This window comes from Caenorhabditis briggsae (genome assembly GCF_000004555.2).
Source record: "Caenorhabditis briggsae complete genome, chrV, whole genome shotgun sequence".
Classification (NCBI taxonomy): Eukaryota; Metazoa; Nematoda; class Chromadorea; order Rhabditida; family Rhabditidae; genus Caenorhabditis; species Caenorhabditis briggsae.
Window position 1 is genome coordinate 6,291,530 of NC_013488.2, and position 12,891 is coordinate 6,304,420.

At 34.7% G+C, this 12,891-nt stretch overlaps 1 protein-coding gene across 1 annotated transcript; it reads right to left on the bottom strand.

Moving 5' to 3' along the window:
- Positions 1-1,757: 1,757 nt before the first annotated feature.
- Positions 1,758-12,807, bottom strand: CBG06402 (the record flags this gene model as incomplete). Its single annotated transcript, XM_002647305.1, has 23 exons — positions 1,758-1,912; positions 2,158-2,206; positions 2,253-2,525; positions 3,756-3,930; positions 3,981-4,066; positions 4,788-4,920; positions 4,975-5,103; positions 5,325-5,437; positions 6,202-6,235; positions 6,287-6,415; positions 6,565-6,684; positions 6,734-6,896; positions 7,039-7,414; positions 7,609-7,691; positions 7,738-7,813; positions 8,046-8,184; positions 9,344-9,658; positions 9,699-9,863; positions 11,825-11,931; positions 11,982-12,060; positions 12,107-12,234; positions 12,460-12,537; positions 12,586-12,807. The coding sequence occupies 23 exons, from the start codon at positions 12,805-12,807 to the stop codon at positions 1,758-1,760; spliced, it is 3,327 nt and encodes a 1,108-aa protein (XP_002647351.1).
- Positions 12,808-12,891: the final 84 nt, after the last annotated feature.

Sequence of the window (12,891 nt, forward strand, 5' to 3'; positions counted from 1 at the left end):
CCTTTTATGATTGAGTTCTCATGTAATATTTCGCAACTTGCCCATCAAAACGTCAGGCATATAATTCGGAGGGTACAACAATTCGGGGGTACAAAGGGGTACAAAGCAATTTAGGGGTACAAAATCTTCGATTCGGGGGTACAAAATACCGGGAAAAAGGCTTAGTTTGTACCCCTAAATTGTTGGTTTTGTACCCCTAATCACGTTGTACCCCCTTGTACCCTCGAATTATTTGCCCTGAGTTGGAAGAGGAAAATTGATAAAACATTTTTTTGGGGAAATACGGGGTACTTATCCGAAAAAATTAATTAATATGTTTTTAAAATTATTTATTACAAAACTCAAAAGATTATCACAAACAGCTAATTAAAATCAATTAATTAATAATTAAAACATTAGCTTGAGAACCCTGTTTCACCTGACTTGAAACATGAATCACTTGAACATTTCCATTAAGAAAACATTTCACATTTAGCTCATTTCGCACATCTCGATTTAGACATAAATAGATAATTGAATTAGATGAGCAATTAAGTATAACCATACTTGGAACAAGTGCATACCATTGAATCTGTCCTTCAGGTACTACGACTGGAAGAATTTCGAAAAGTATAAACGCCAAAGTATAGAATATGGAGATAATAACAAATTGGAGGAGGTATCTGAAAAACTTTTTTTTCGAAACTTTCAAAATTTAAAAAAAAAAACCAGAAGTTCTAGGAAATTTGAAATCTTAAACAAATGTGCAAAAAAAATCTGAATCTTTGAATTAAAAAAAAATCCCAAAAATCCTTTGAAAAAAAAGCAAAAATTCCAAAATCTTTCACCTCAAATCTTGCTTATTTTTAGCAACATTTTGATTTTTTGGTGCCCTTCGTATTGTTACAAAAATGGCTGAATAGCAGAAAATGGAAATTGAGCATGCGGAAAAGTTGTATGTGAAATTCATCAAATTCGAATAGGAATACGAATTTTTATTCGGTAGAAACAACATTGACATGTAGTTGTGATCGAGGACCATCCTGAAACATTGCACTACAGTATATCGTTGACTACATTGCACTAAAGAACACAATAATAGTTTTTTGATGGTAAAAGTCAATTTTGGAGCCCTGAGAAAATCTTTCCAGAATTTTCGATTTGTCTGAAAATTTCAGAATGTAATAATCAAAAATAGAGCTTTGTAATTGACAACTATATTACAAAGTTTGGACCGCCTGAAATATGCCACGTAGAAGTGACCTACTCTCAAGACGCGCTGCCCATTTTGAAAGGGTGACGGCTTGAAAACGGCTCAATGGCGGCTCAAGTGGGCACCCGGTTTCATAAATTCAACCTTTTTGAATTTGTTTGCAAATTTCAGAGTATATCAAACATGAAGCTCTGTCAAACATAAACAGAGCTTCATGTTTGTAGTTGACAACTTTTCCATAAAGTTTGGTCCTGAGGAGGTATGCCACGTGGAAGTAGAGTCATATTTTTTGAAAAGTAGTCAGCTACAAAATTGAAACTCTAATTCTGTTTTGTTTATTTTTACTGAAATTTTCAGGCAAATCGAAAAATTCTGGACTTCTTTTTTAGGGTTTCAAAAATGACTGTTTTCCTAAAAATAATGGCAAAATTTGAAAAAAAAAATTACATGCAGCAGGGAAAAATGATTTGATTGCAGATGGCCGAAAAAATTGTGGTGAGAATGATGAAGAAAAATAAAATAAGAGTGGTTTTAAAGGTGAAAATTTGATTTTTGTTGAGAGTGATTACGGTGAATCTGAAATTTCAAAAACTGTGATTTTCAAGATTTTGAGATTTTGATATTTCATGATTCTGGAATTTCGAGTGTTTGAGATTCTGAAACACCGAGATTCTAAGATTCCGATATTCTCTAATTTTGGAATTCCGAAGATTTGAAATTCTGAAATCTGAGATTCTAGGAATACTGAAAGTCCGAAATACTAAGATTCCGAATTTCCGAATTTCCGAATTTCTGTGATTCTAAGGTTCTGAGATTCTGAGATTCTGAGATCCTGAGATTCTGAGATTCTGAGATTCTGAGATTCTAAAAAGCCGATTATCTGAAATACTGAAATTGCTACCGATTCAACGCCATCACAATTTGTACAAAACATTCCATATACCAAGAATTTATGAATAATCCACCAATAATCACATCCAAAACACTCTGTTGGCCGCCGCTAAATAAATAATCCTAAAACTATTTTTTTCCCAATTTTCGAAATTGGTCGAAATTTTACATTAACTATCATCGAACTAGTCAAATAAATTAGTAAAAAAAGTTGCAACAGATCCGATATAATATTGAAAAACGCAATAATATAAACTGTGCTTTTTTTGGAAACGAATGCCAAACGAAAAACCGGTCGAAATATGATAAAATTTAGAGAAATGACGAGGATTACAAAAAACAGAAAAATGGATCCGAGGTAGAATTTGAGGAGCATTTTTTCGTAGTTTTTTAGGAATAGACTAACGTTTAAAACAAAAAGATAATGAAAACTTTGGGAATTCTGAAAACTAGACTGTTATTGTCTGAGCAATCCTTTTGGGATAGTTACTGATCACACATCAAGTTTTGAATAATAAAAACACTTCTCTGAAAATCTGAAAGTCGGAAAACATGATTTTCTCATATTTCCCACTTCCAAAAAATTACTAGTGCAATCATCGGATTTTAAAAATTATTTTGTAAAAAACATGGGCCAATTTTCGGTTTTTCCATCCGTCATTTTGCAACTTTAACCAGTTTGTCGACCAAACTTCGAGCAACTTTAACCATATCTCGGTTACTGTACAAGATATTCAACAATTTTAAAGGCAAAAATGTTTGAGCTACCTTTTGAAGGAGTTTAACACATTTCAAAAGTGAAAATTTATTTTTTTTTAAAGTGATAAAACAACTTTTTTGGAAAAAATAATTCAACGTACAAAAAAGAGGTTTAAAAAATCAATTTGAGATAAAAACCCACGTGAATTGGTTTAGAAACCCTGACCTCGGGATGAATACTATAAAAGAAGAGGTAAGTGGAGAGAAAGATCAGTTCTCGTCTTCTCGAGGCTCCAGATAGGGGACCCGAGAAGGAGCTCCGGCTTGAGCCAAGGGGCCTGGGCCTGGGCCTTGGGGCCTGGGCCTTGGGGCCTGGGCCTTGGGGCCTGGGCCTTGGGGCCTGGGGGCCTGGGGGCCTGGGGGCCTGGGGGCCTGGGGGCCTGGGGGCCTGGGGGCCTGGGGGCCTGGGGGCCTGGGTCTAGGGGCCTGGGCCTGGGGGCCTGGGGGCCTGGGTCTGGGGGCCTGGGCCTGGGGCCTGGGAGAAATCTTACTATTGGTTAGAAACAAAGCCAAAAATCTCAGGAAATGTTATGAACTTTATTAAACTCAAAAAAATTAATTTGAATTTTGATTATTCAATCGAATTGTTCGGAATGGTTGATGACTTCTAGCCGGTATGTATCTAACGGGAGTATTTGAATTTTGTACTGTAGTTGTTCTAGCATTTTCGGGTAGAGTGGCCAATGATTGGTTGACTTTCGGAGTAGGAGAACGGACCAAATGGAAGAGTTCCAGAATTTTGTGTAGTTTGTAGGGAATCAGATTTTCCTGGACCTAGAACAAGAACTTCAGAATTTCAGAATTACAGAATTTTAGAATTTTAGACTTTTAGAATTTCAAAACTTTAGCATTTCAATGATTCTGAAAATCTCAGAACATTCAGAATCTCAGAATCTTAAAAACGAAGAAGTACCTCTCCGTTGAAACATATATAAATAATTGCATTTGATGTGCAATTCAGTGTGTACAGTGTTGGTACCGAAATGAACCATTCGACATCTTTTGTGGCTAAAATAATTGGGAGAACTCGAAAAAGGACCCAGGCAAATGTGTAGAAAGCCAAAAGGAGACTAAATTGAATAGCGCATCTGGAAAAAATTTTAGAAATCCAGAAATGTCTAAATTTCTCCATTTTGACCTAATATCCCGATTTCTCCGAACTTTCTGTCTTCCACCTCCAACTGACACAGTAGCTGGTGAGTAGTGGTGTATTTTCCAGAAGATCTAAATTTTCAAAAAAAATTCGAATTTCAAAATCTCAATTTCCCACTAGAGTAACGTGTCGACACGGTCGTCGAGCGATTTTGAGTCGAAATGTCGTTTTTAAGGAGTCGACCAAAGTCGACACGACACCGGCCTAACTATATGGTGACCTAATTTTCTCAAAATAAATTTTCTAGGACGCGAAACTTTTTATGCCTTCAAATCATAGATGTCCGGAATTACTTTTTTGAGAGACGGAATCCGGTATAAACTAATTTTCTCGGAATCCGGAATACGGACAAATGAAAATTTCATAGAATACGGAATCCGGAATGACAGTAATTTCCCGGAATACGAAAAACGAAAAAATTCGCGGAATCCCGAGTCCGAATTCCGAACATCTCTGCTATAAATGGTATCATTTTCATCTAATGTGTTTTCAAGGTCATTTTAACACCGTGGCCTAACTTTTATAAGTTGAGTTTTCTAGGCCACAATGTTAAATGGCCTAGAAATCACACCGGGATAATGATAAACCATTCCAAAGTCGTAAACTTTGGTGGCCTAGAAAATGCAACTTGCAACAGTTTGGCCATCATAAAGTTAGGCCGGTGTCGTGTCGACTCGTCTCGACATTTGTCGCTTTTTGTCGACAAATGTCTACTCGTGTCGAAACGATTTTTCAGTTATTTTTTCATTTAATCGACACGAGTCTCTGTCAACACGTTACTCTAGTTCCCACCAAAACATAGCATATTATCGAGATCACTGAACTACTTGTATTTAATGGTAAATCAACAAAAGTGTTCGAATAATTTGGGATGGTCCCATTTGATAAGTACGAGTACGACAGGTATTCCTGATCGTACATGAATCTGAAAATCAAGTGCATTTGTTTTCATGACGCATTATATATTTTTTGCACTTACGAACAGCACGGACTCAAATACTGAGAACAGGACATGAGCAGAAAACAGAAGGGGATCAGAAAAACAAAAAGCAGGCTTGTGGAGAAGAATGTGAACACTTTTTGCATGTTTAGACAAATCACAATGTATCTGGAAGATTAAAAAAATACGAATTAAAAGTGATTTTATTATTTTTGTCCGACCTTAACTTTTGGAAATCAAAAATTCCAAAAATTCAGAAATTCGCTTTTCTTGGAAATTACGTAAATTGTGGAAGAAAACTGATTTTTTTGTTGGAGTTTTTGGAAATTGATATTTCAAATATTCGGGGACTTTGAGATTCTGAAATTTTAAGATTCTAAGACTCATACCTGTTTAGTGCCATAACAATTTGAAGAATGGATTCAAAGTACCATAGAAAAAGAAACATGGAACTCAGCAGGAGGGTCCAAGTGTTCTTTTTGGTGTCACTGATAAGGAATGACTGAAAAAATCGAATTGGAGATTGTTAAATTTGACCTGGTTTTTATATTTTCCGTCTTTTTCAGAATTTTTGACATTTCTAGTTATTTTAACGGATTTCATCGTACTGGATACCCGTACCGATCCGAAAACCTGTACCGAAAAAAAAGAAAAATTAAACACGAAAAATGTGAATTCTCTGGTTTTTGAGCTTATATTTCAGGATGATCATTTATTTATGATTATTTGAGATTGCAGAAATTTATGATTTTTTTGCTGAGTTTTCAAACACTTACATTCAATATAATACTTGGAGCCAGATAAAAAGTGGCCACAAACATTTGTAGAGTATCCGACAAAATATTGAAAAATGCGATAATAAACACATGATTTTTTCGAAGCACAAATGCTAAACGAAAAACTGTAAGCAATGTTATAATGTTTAAGAATAGGCTGGTTCCTGATAGAATTCCAAAAAAGAATCCCAAAATTTGTCGAGACGAAATTTCCATCTTTAAGGAAGTAAAAATCTATGAGAAAGTCAGATTATGAATCGGAATGAGAAGGAATGAATGAACCAAAATGTCTGAAGTCGAGCGGAATAAATAGTCAAATTTCTGTCTACAAATTTCGCATTTCTGATTATTCGTCAAAAATTTATTGTAGTTGTTTTTTTATAGTTTTTGTGGTTGACCGTTTTTTTCTTGGAAAATATGGCGATTTTGGATTTTTAAAAAACAATTTATTTCAAAGAATTCTCAAATTTTGAGATCCACTGAACATTACATCAGCCCAAATTTGTAAAATTGAGCGGCAGTATCTGGAAAAATTTCTTATTAAACAATTTTTTTTCGAAAAGAACATGTTTCACCTCGTCCGATTTTTTCCTGGTTGCTGGAATTGACTTAATTTAACTGGATGAAATCCAATCATCGTTTTTGAATACTTTTCGTCCCATTTTTCACGATCATCATTCCAAATATATACGGTTTTGGGAGATCTAAATATAAAAAATAATTTTGTTTTTCAATTAAGCTTTTCAAAACACCCAGTATTAGCCTCTTGTACTTATTTAGGTCGCTGTGAATAATTATTGCTCATTATAAACTATTTTAAGCAATTTTTCCTCGAGTATTCAATAAAACTCACTCTTGGGTTTTCACCGACTTCATAAATTTATCAACCGCGATTTCCAAATACAACCCGTTTTCGAAAAATACCCTCATTAGTGTCGCATAGTACTCCGACTCGGAATTTGGTATGTAGAAACTGAAACTTTCACAACAAGAATTAAAAAAAAAATCTGAAAATTTCTCACAAATCTGAATAGGTCCTCCCTTTGCCTGATGTCATTTCTTGTTTTGCCAATTTTTTATTTCCATTAATTTCCAATCCGTTTTGAAATTGTTTCCATGCGTTTTGAATTCCTGGACTTTTGGAGGTTTCAAAAGTTTTGACGACATTTCGGCTGGCGAAAATGCCTGAAAATGAATTTTTGTGCAACATTTCTGATAGGTGAAACATTGCATAACAAATCAACTAAATCAAGGTTTCGAAAAATTCGAAAAATTCGAAAAACTCAAAAAAAAATTGTAATTTTCGAAAATCTCAAAAAAATCTTACCAACATCCAAATCCCAAAAAAGGTCCGATTCATCTAAAACAACACCAGTTGAATGGTGTACTGTAGAGAAATCGATTTCTTGCCAAATGTTAAAAATAGCATCATCTGCCATCAAAAAATAGCCCTGCACATTAGCTAATCCCATTTCTTTAGCCAAAGTTAAACAGTGGTATGCCGAATATCCCTTTCGCATTTCCGTCGGATTCATGTGTATAAAATTGAAAGGTTGGATGGTTGAGGTGTAATTATCGTGGTCCTTAACTTGGTCCGGATACCAGGACCCACAAAAAACGACAGCCGCAAAATATGGTTGATATAATCTTTGAATTATTCCATGACCGTAATTCCAGGGATAGTTATTGACCACTACTAGGACCTGAAAATTGATATTTTGGATAAATTTTCAATATTTTTCGATCGTTTCAAAATTTAAATTTTATTTAGATAAAGGTATTTTCGCAAAATAATGTTCTCAAATTCCTAAAAGTACGTTCAATTTTCAAAGTCAGGAGGTTTTTAAAAGCTAATATAATTTTCTCATTTATGAGAGTTTTTACAAGTTAAGCTTACACTTTTTGAATGTTTCTGCAGAGTATCACTTTTTTCATGCTGTCTTGAAAGTTGTTGAGCTGATGGAAACGTTTTTAGGAGGTCTGGAATATTTTTAAAAATAAATATCACAAAAGTTTTGTTTATTACCGGAATAGCCAGTTTCCTTGCACCAATCGACGAGATCTCCAATGTATTGAAGCTTTTGTCCGGCTTTTTGGAGATTCTGAAGATGGAGAATATTCGAAAAAAGATTTCGAAATTACAAAAAGTATCGAAATTTCGAAAATTTCGAAATTCCAATTCTCAAAATTTGAGAATTTGAGAATCTCAGATTTTCAGATTTTCAAAAGTTTCAGAATTTCAAGTTTCCTGATCTCACGTTTCATGATGTCAAAATTTTAGAATATGCGTATCTACAGTATGAATCTCAGAATTCCAAAAATTCCAAAACTCACCTGTTGTTCATAATTTCGTGGATCTACTAATTCAAATTCCAAATTCATCCTTCTGCAATTCACATTTCTCTCCGTCTCATTTGCAGATGCCAAATATGGTTCTACATATTCTCCTTTGAGAATTTCAGGAAACTCAAATCTGAAGAAAAAAAATATTATCTTTAGTATTAACAATCACCAAATTCTGTGTCAGAGTGTGTCCGTTTGTTCCCGTATCACCTAACCTAGCGAAGTCAATAATGGACCAAAATTTTCCCAATTTTCACAGATAATCCGAAATAGCAGCGAGATTATGCCCGATCTCTCATTGCTTCGAAATTTGATTTCTGACGTCTTCTGGAGACGTTCTTCTATTTCTACAGTATAAATCTTTAGAAAATTATTGAAAGAATATTCACGCCGTCCCCGTCTAACCACCCAACTTTTTTCCCTCATCCACGTTATTTCGGCGAGAAAGGTGATTTTGAGGAAATGTTATTTCAGTCTGGGTTTTCAAGATTTGAAGGAGAAAAAATTCTGAAACAGTGCGAAAAAAGAGAATGCATCAAAAATAAGTTCGCGCTTTCTGGACCAGTCGAATTTTCAGGATTTCAAATTTTAAGAATTTCCAAACTTAATTTCTGAATTTTTAAATTTTGGAATAAATACATTTCTAAGATCTTATTAACCGAATTTGCGAAAAAAAAATCAGAATTTCTGATTTTCCAACTGTTCAGTTTTCCGAATTCGGGAGTTTGCAGTTCTAAGCTTTCGAAACTTCTTCATTTCCGGCTCCAAAAACTTTTCAACGAAATTGTGTTCTTTTCAAAAAATTGAACTTCTGAATTTCCAATTTTCTAGGTTCTCAAATTTTTCGGAGAGCAGTGGCTGTCTGGTTAGAATCTCTAAATTTTTAGGTCTCTGAGTTTCCGCTTCTCGGAACTTTTCTGTTTTTCAAAACTCAGAATTTTTGGGATTCGGGACTTTCAGGACTTTTGCGAACCAGAAACTTCAGTAATCCTGAAATTTAATGATCCGAAATGTGAAATTTCGGGAAACCGGGAATTCGCATACTCCTGATTTCAGAACCTAAAAAAATCAGTTTTCAGTAGTTTGGAAATTTCGAGAGATTGGGAAATCAGATATGCAGCGTAGAAAATTGATAAGCATGCGAAATTTTCAGAAATTTTGGTGCCAATTTCGGAAATTTTGAAAGTAGAAATTCGATTGTAAGTTACAGTAAGCAGAAGCCAGAACGTTGAACCCCCGGCAGGGGCGTGAACCGACTGGTTTTCTAAAAATTTCAAAAAAAAACTCACCCCAACAATTTCAAATCGCTCAAAAACATCATCATCAATTTCGCATCTTCGTTTCTCCAAAAATTATTTTCCACTAAATCTTCTGCCAATTGATTCATACAATTCTCCAAAACTGGTCCATTTTTACAATTCCAAGAATGTAGAAATTCCAAAAATCTTCCAGAATCCTCATAAACCGATTTCTCATCTTTAAAATCCTTCAAATAATCATGAGCATTTCTAAATTGTACTGCGTTGGTTGGCACAAAGGATACAGTAAGACCGGATAAGTGTAAAATTTTTTGAGAGATAAATGATCGCCAAATGTCGGTGGTTCTGGAAAAACCTATTATTGGAATTCCAAAAATTTCAATACCTGAAAGATACTGTTGTTGGTAAAAACAAAGTGTGAAATGCAGATTTATGGAATAATGTGTTTTGAGAGTTCCATGGAGAATAAGTGCCAACTGATAAAATGATAGGAGGCGCGAATTCGTTGAATTTGATGTCCAACCCAGTTTTTGGATTGGCGTGAAGGAGTCTGAAAAAGCAGTTCAGAATTATTAGACTTTCTCGGAAAATTTCAGAGATAAACTTAACAAAATTAGAGCTTCAACTTTGTAGTTGACAACTTTTCTGTGAAAATCCCACAAGACAAGACAAAAGGCTTAAAGTTGCATAACCATGATTTCAGTGCTGATGTTACGACAGTTATCAATCAAATTTCGCAGGGATTCTGATGAGAAAAGTCTCAAAAATGTCAATTTAAAAAACCGGATTAAAGTTCGAGGAAAGGTATTGGATGTAGATTCGTCGGAAAATGATTTTTAGGAAGACTAATTTTCGGGATTACGATCTCCGTTTTGCGTCCTTTAGAAATAAGAAAGAAATAAATAAGAAAGACCCGACTTTTCTGGAGAAGATGGAGAAAAACTTGGTCCTGATCTATGATTGATCATACGAATCAAAAATAGGAGCAGGAAAAAATAACGCAAAAAGTACCGTAGAACCTATGTTAGAAAAACACCTCTAATAGAAGGGACCTTCGTGATTACTGCGGAAACTTTGAAATTTCACAGAAGTTTGATTTCGATTTACAGGAACTTTTTAAAGGTGGGGGGACATGAAAAAAATAATGTTCTCGAAATTCCGTTCAAAGATGCCCCTCGAGGAGTTGAACTTGTGAAGGCGAAGATTGAGGGTGCGGCGCCGCTACCGACTGAGCCACGCGGGCAAAGAGAAAGAGCACGCCCGGTTGCATACATAAAGGCGAGGACGACAGCTGTACGCAGAATGACATTAAGCGTTGTACACCGTGACGGTAGAATGCATACTCTAGCTACAAAAAAAAACTACGAAAAATCTCCTGTCCCCACACCTTTAACAAGAAGTCACCGAATTTTTCAATGAAAAATTTGGGAAAAAATAACCAGGAAAATGGAAAGGTCCCTCTAATGAAGAGTCCCTGTGATAGAAGACCTTGAAAAATTAGTTCGAGATTTTTCCGATTTGGTTAAAAGTTTCAGGTTATATTATCCAAAAACAGAGCTTCAGTTTGTTGACAACTTTTTTGTACAAGTTCAGGAAATCGAGATATTGAAGTGCTACAACTTTCATTTCAGTGCTGATTTTGAAATTTTTAGGACTTTCCTCAGTACAAATTTTACAAGAGTTATCGGGAGCAAAATCCCAAAAATGTCAAAATCATAGAAAACCGGAGTTCGGAAGTTCAAGAAAAGGGATTGCATGTAGATTTGTCGGACGATGATCCATAGGAAGATCAATGTTCGGGATTACAATCTCCGTTTTGCGTCCTTCAAAAAGAAGAACGAAATAAATAAGAAATGCGCGATTTTTCTGGAGAAAACGGGAAAAAAGCTTCGTCTTGATTTATAAAGACCGGATCAAAAATCGTAGAACGGATTTGCGAAAAAGTACCGTATGATTTCAAAAGCTGTATGAGAAGGGTCAGCTTTTCTAATATAGGTTTTACGGTATACACAGTACCAGACAAAACAAATCATATTTTGAGTGCTCGAGAACTTGAAAAAAGTTGTCCGGAATTTTCCAATCTGTTCAAAACTTTCAGAGTATATTGAATACAACTACACTATTTCTTGGTAATTGAGGTTTTTTGCCAAATTGCATTTCTGATGGAAAAGATCCAAAAAATGCTGAAACCGGCACTAAAATGAGAGTTGTGCCCCTCAAACCTCAAAGCCGCCTATCTTTCGTTTTTGGATTTTACAGAAAAGTCGTCAATAACACAAATGAAGCTCTTTTTTTGTTTAGTAATCTCTGAAATTTTCAGACAAATCGAAAAATTCTAGACTTTTTTTTCTGGTTCCCAAAGATGAGTGTCTCCCAGACTTGCTCGCAAAAATTGTTCGCCATTTTTTAAGTGAGATTTTCTAGAAACTGGTTGTCGATCCGAATTTCTTCGGTTGAGGATTAATACATTAGTAATAAAATCTTCAAAACATTACATAAATGATTTATTACCTGTAAATTGCGTCGACATCTGGATCATGGTGTACTAATCCCTGTTGAACAGCTGGTCTTGGCATTTGATAACATAACGTTTGTTGACCTAGTACATTTGAATGTTTCTGAAAAAATAGAATAATCTCAGATTTTCAAATCGCATAATTGTCAAAACCTCAATATTTTCCAACGGAAATCCTCTAGGCCACATTTGATCGACTCCATAAAATTGATAAGGATTGAATAGACGCTTTCTGAAAATTTGAATTTGACAATCAATTTTTAAATTTCCAATATTACATAATTCCTGTAGAGTTATTTGCTTCTTCGAATGATTTTGCTTGATACCGTACTCCAGAAACTGTCTCTTCATATTGAAATTGTTTCAGACCCTGTCGTAAAATTTTTCGAAAAATTATTAATTTTTTCTGAAATTTGTAAACTTATCATATGGTTTGTTATCATCATCGGTATCATAAATCCATTCAGCTCCATGAGAAATTGCATATAAATATCCGATATTTTTTCTGGTGTAAGATTTATAAGGAAGTGAGGAGATCAAGGAAAATGCTGAAAATTGTTGGATTTCTTCTCCGAACAATCAACAAAAACGAACACATATTTTTCTGATAATCGACTGATAAGAAATGCACATTAGGTAATTCCCAATCCTTTGGTGTTTTTGTATCTCCTACAACTACAAGATTCCAATCTGGAATTGCTGCTAATCTCTGAAAATCGACAGAAATATTTTTTTTCAAGAGTTTTGAGAATTTCACCATCACATCATCAGTTGGATAATTGATACTTGTCACTACAATCCATTTATTTCCATTTTTCACTTCTGTAATTGGCTTGAATATTATTCTGGGTTCTTCTCCTCTCGTTTCAGTGATTTTTTGAAATTCTTGTGATGGTCCGATCCAATAGACAGTACAGAATAATGAAAAAAGGCAGAATACTAAAAGCGTGACTAGGGAATTTTGAAAATTCGAAAGCATCGGTTCTGGAAGATCGGTTGAATTGAAATTCAAAAATCTAAGATGAGGTACGGAGTGCAGATCAGGTTTTTTGAGATTTAGATC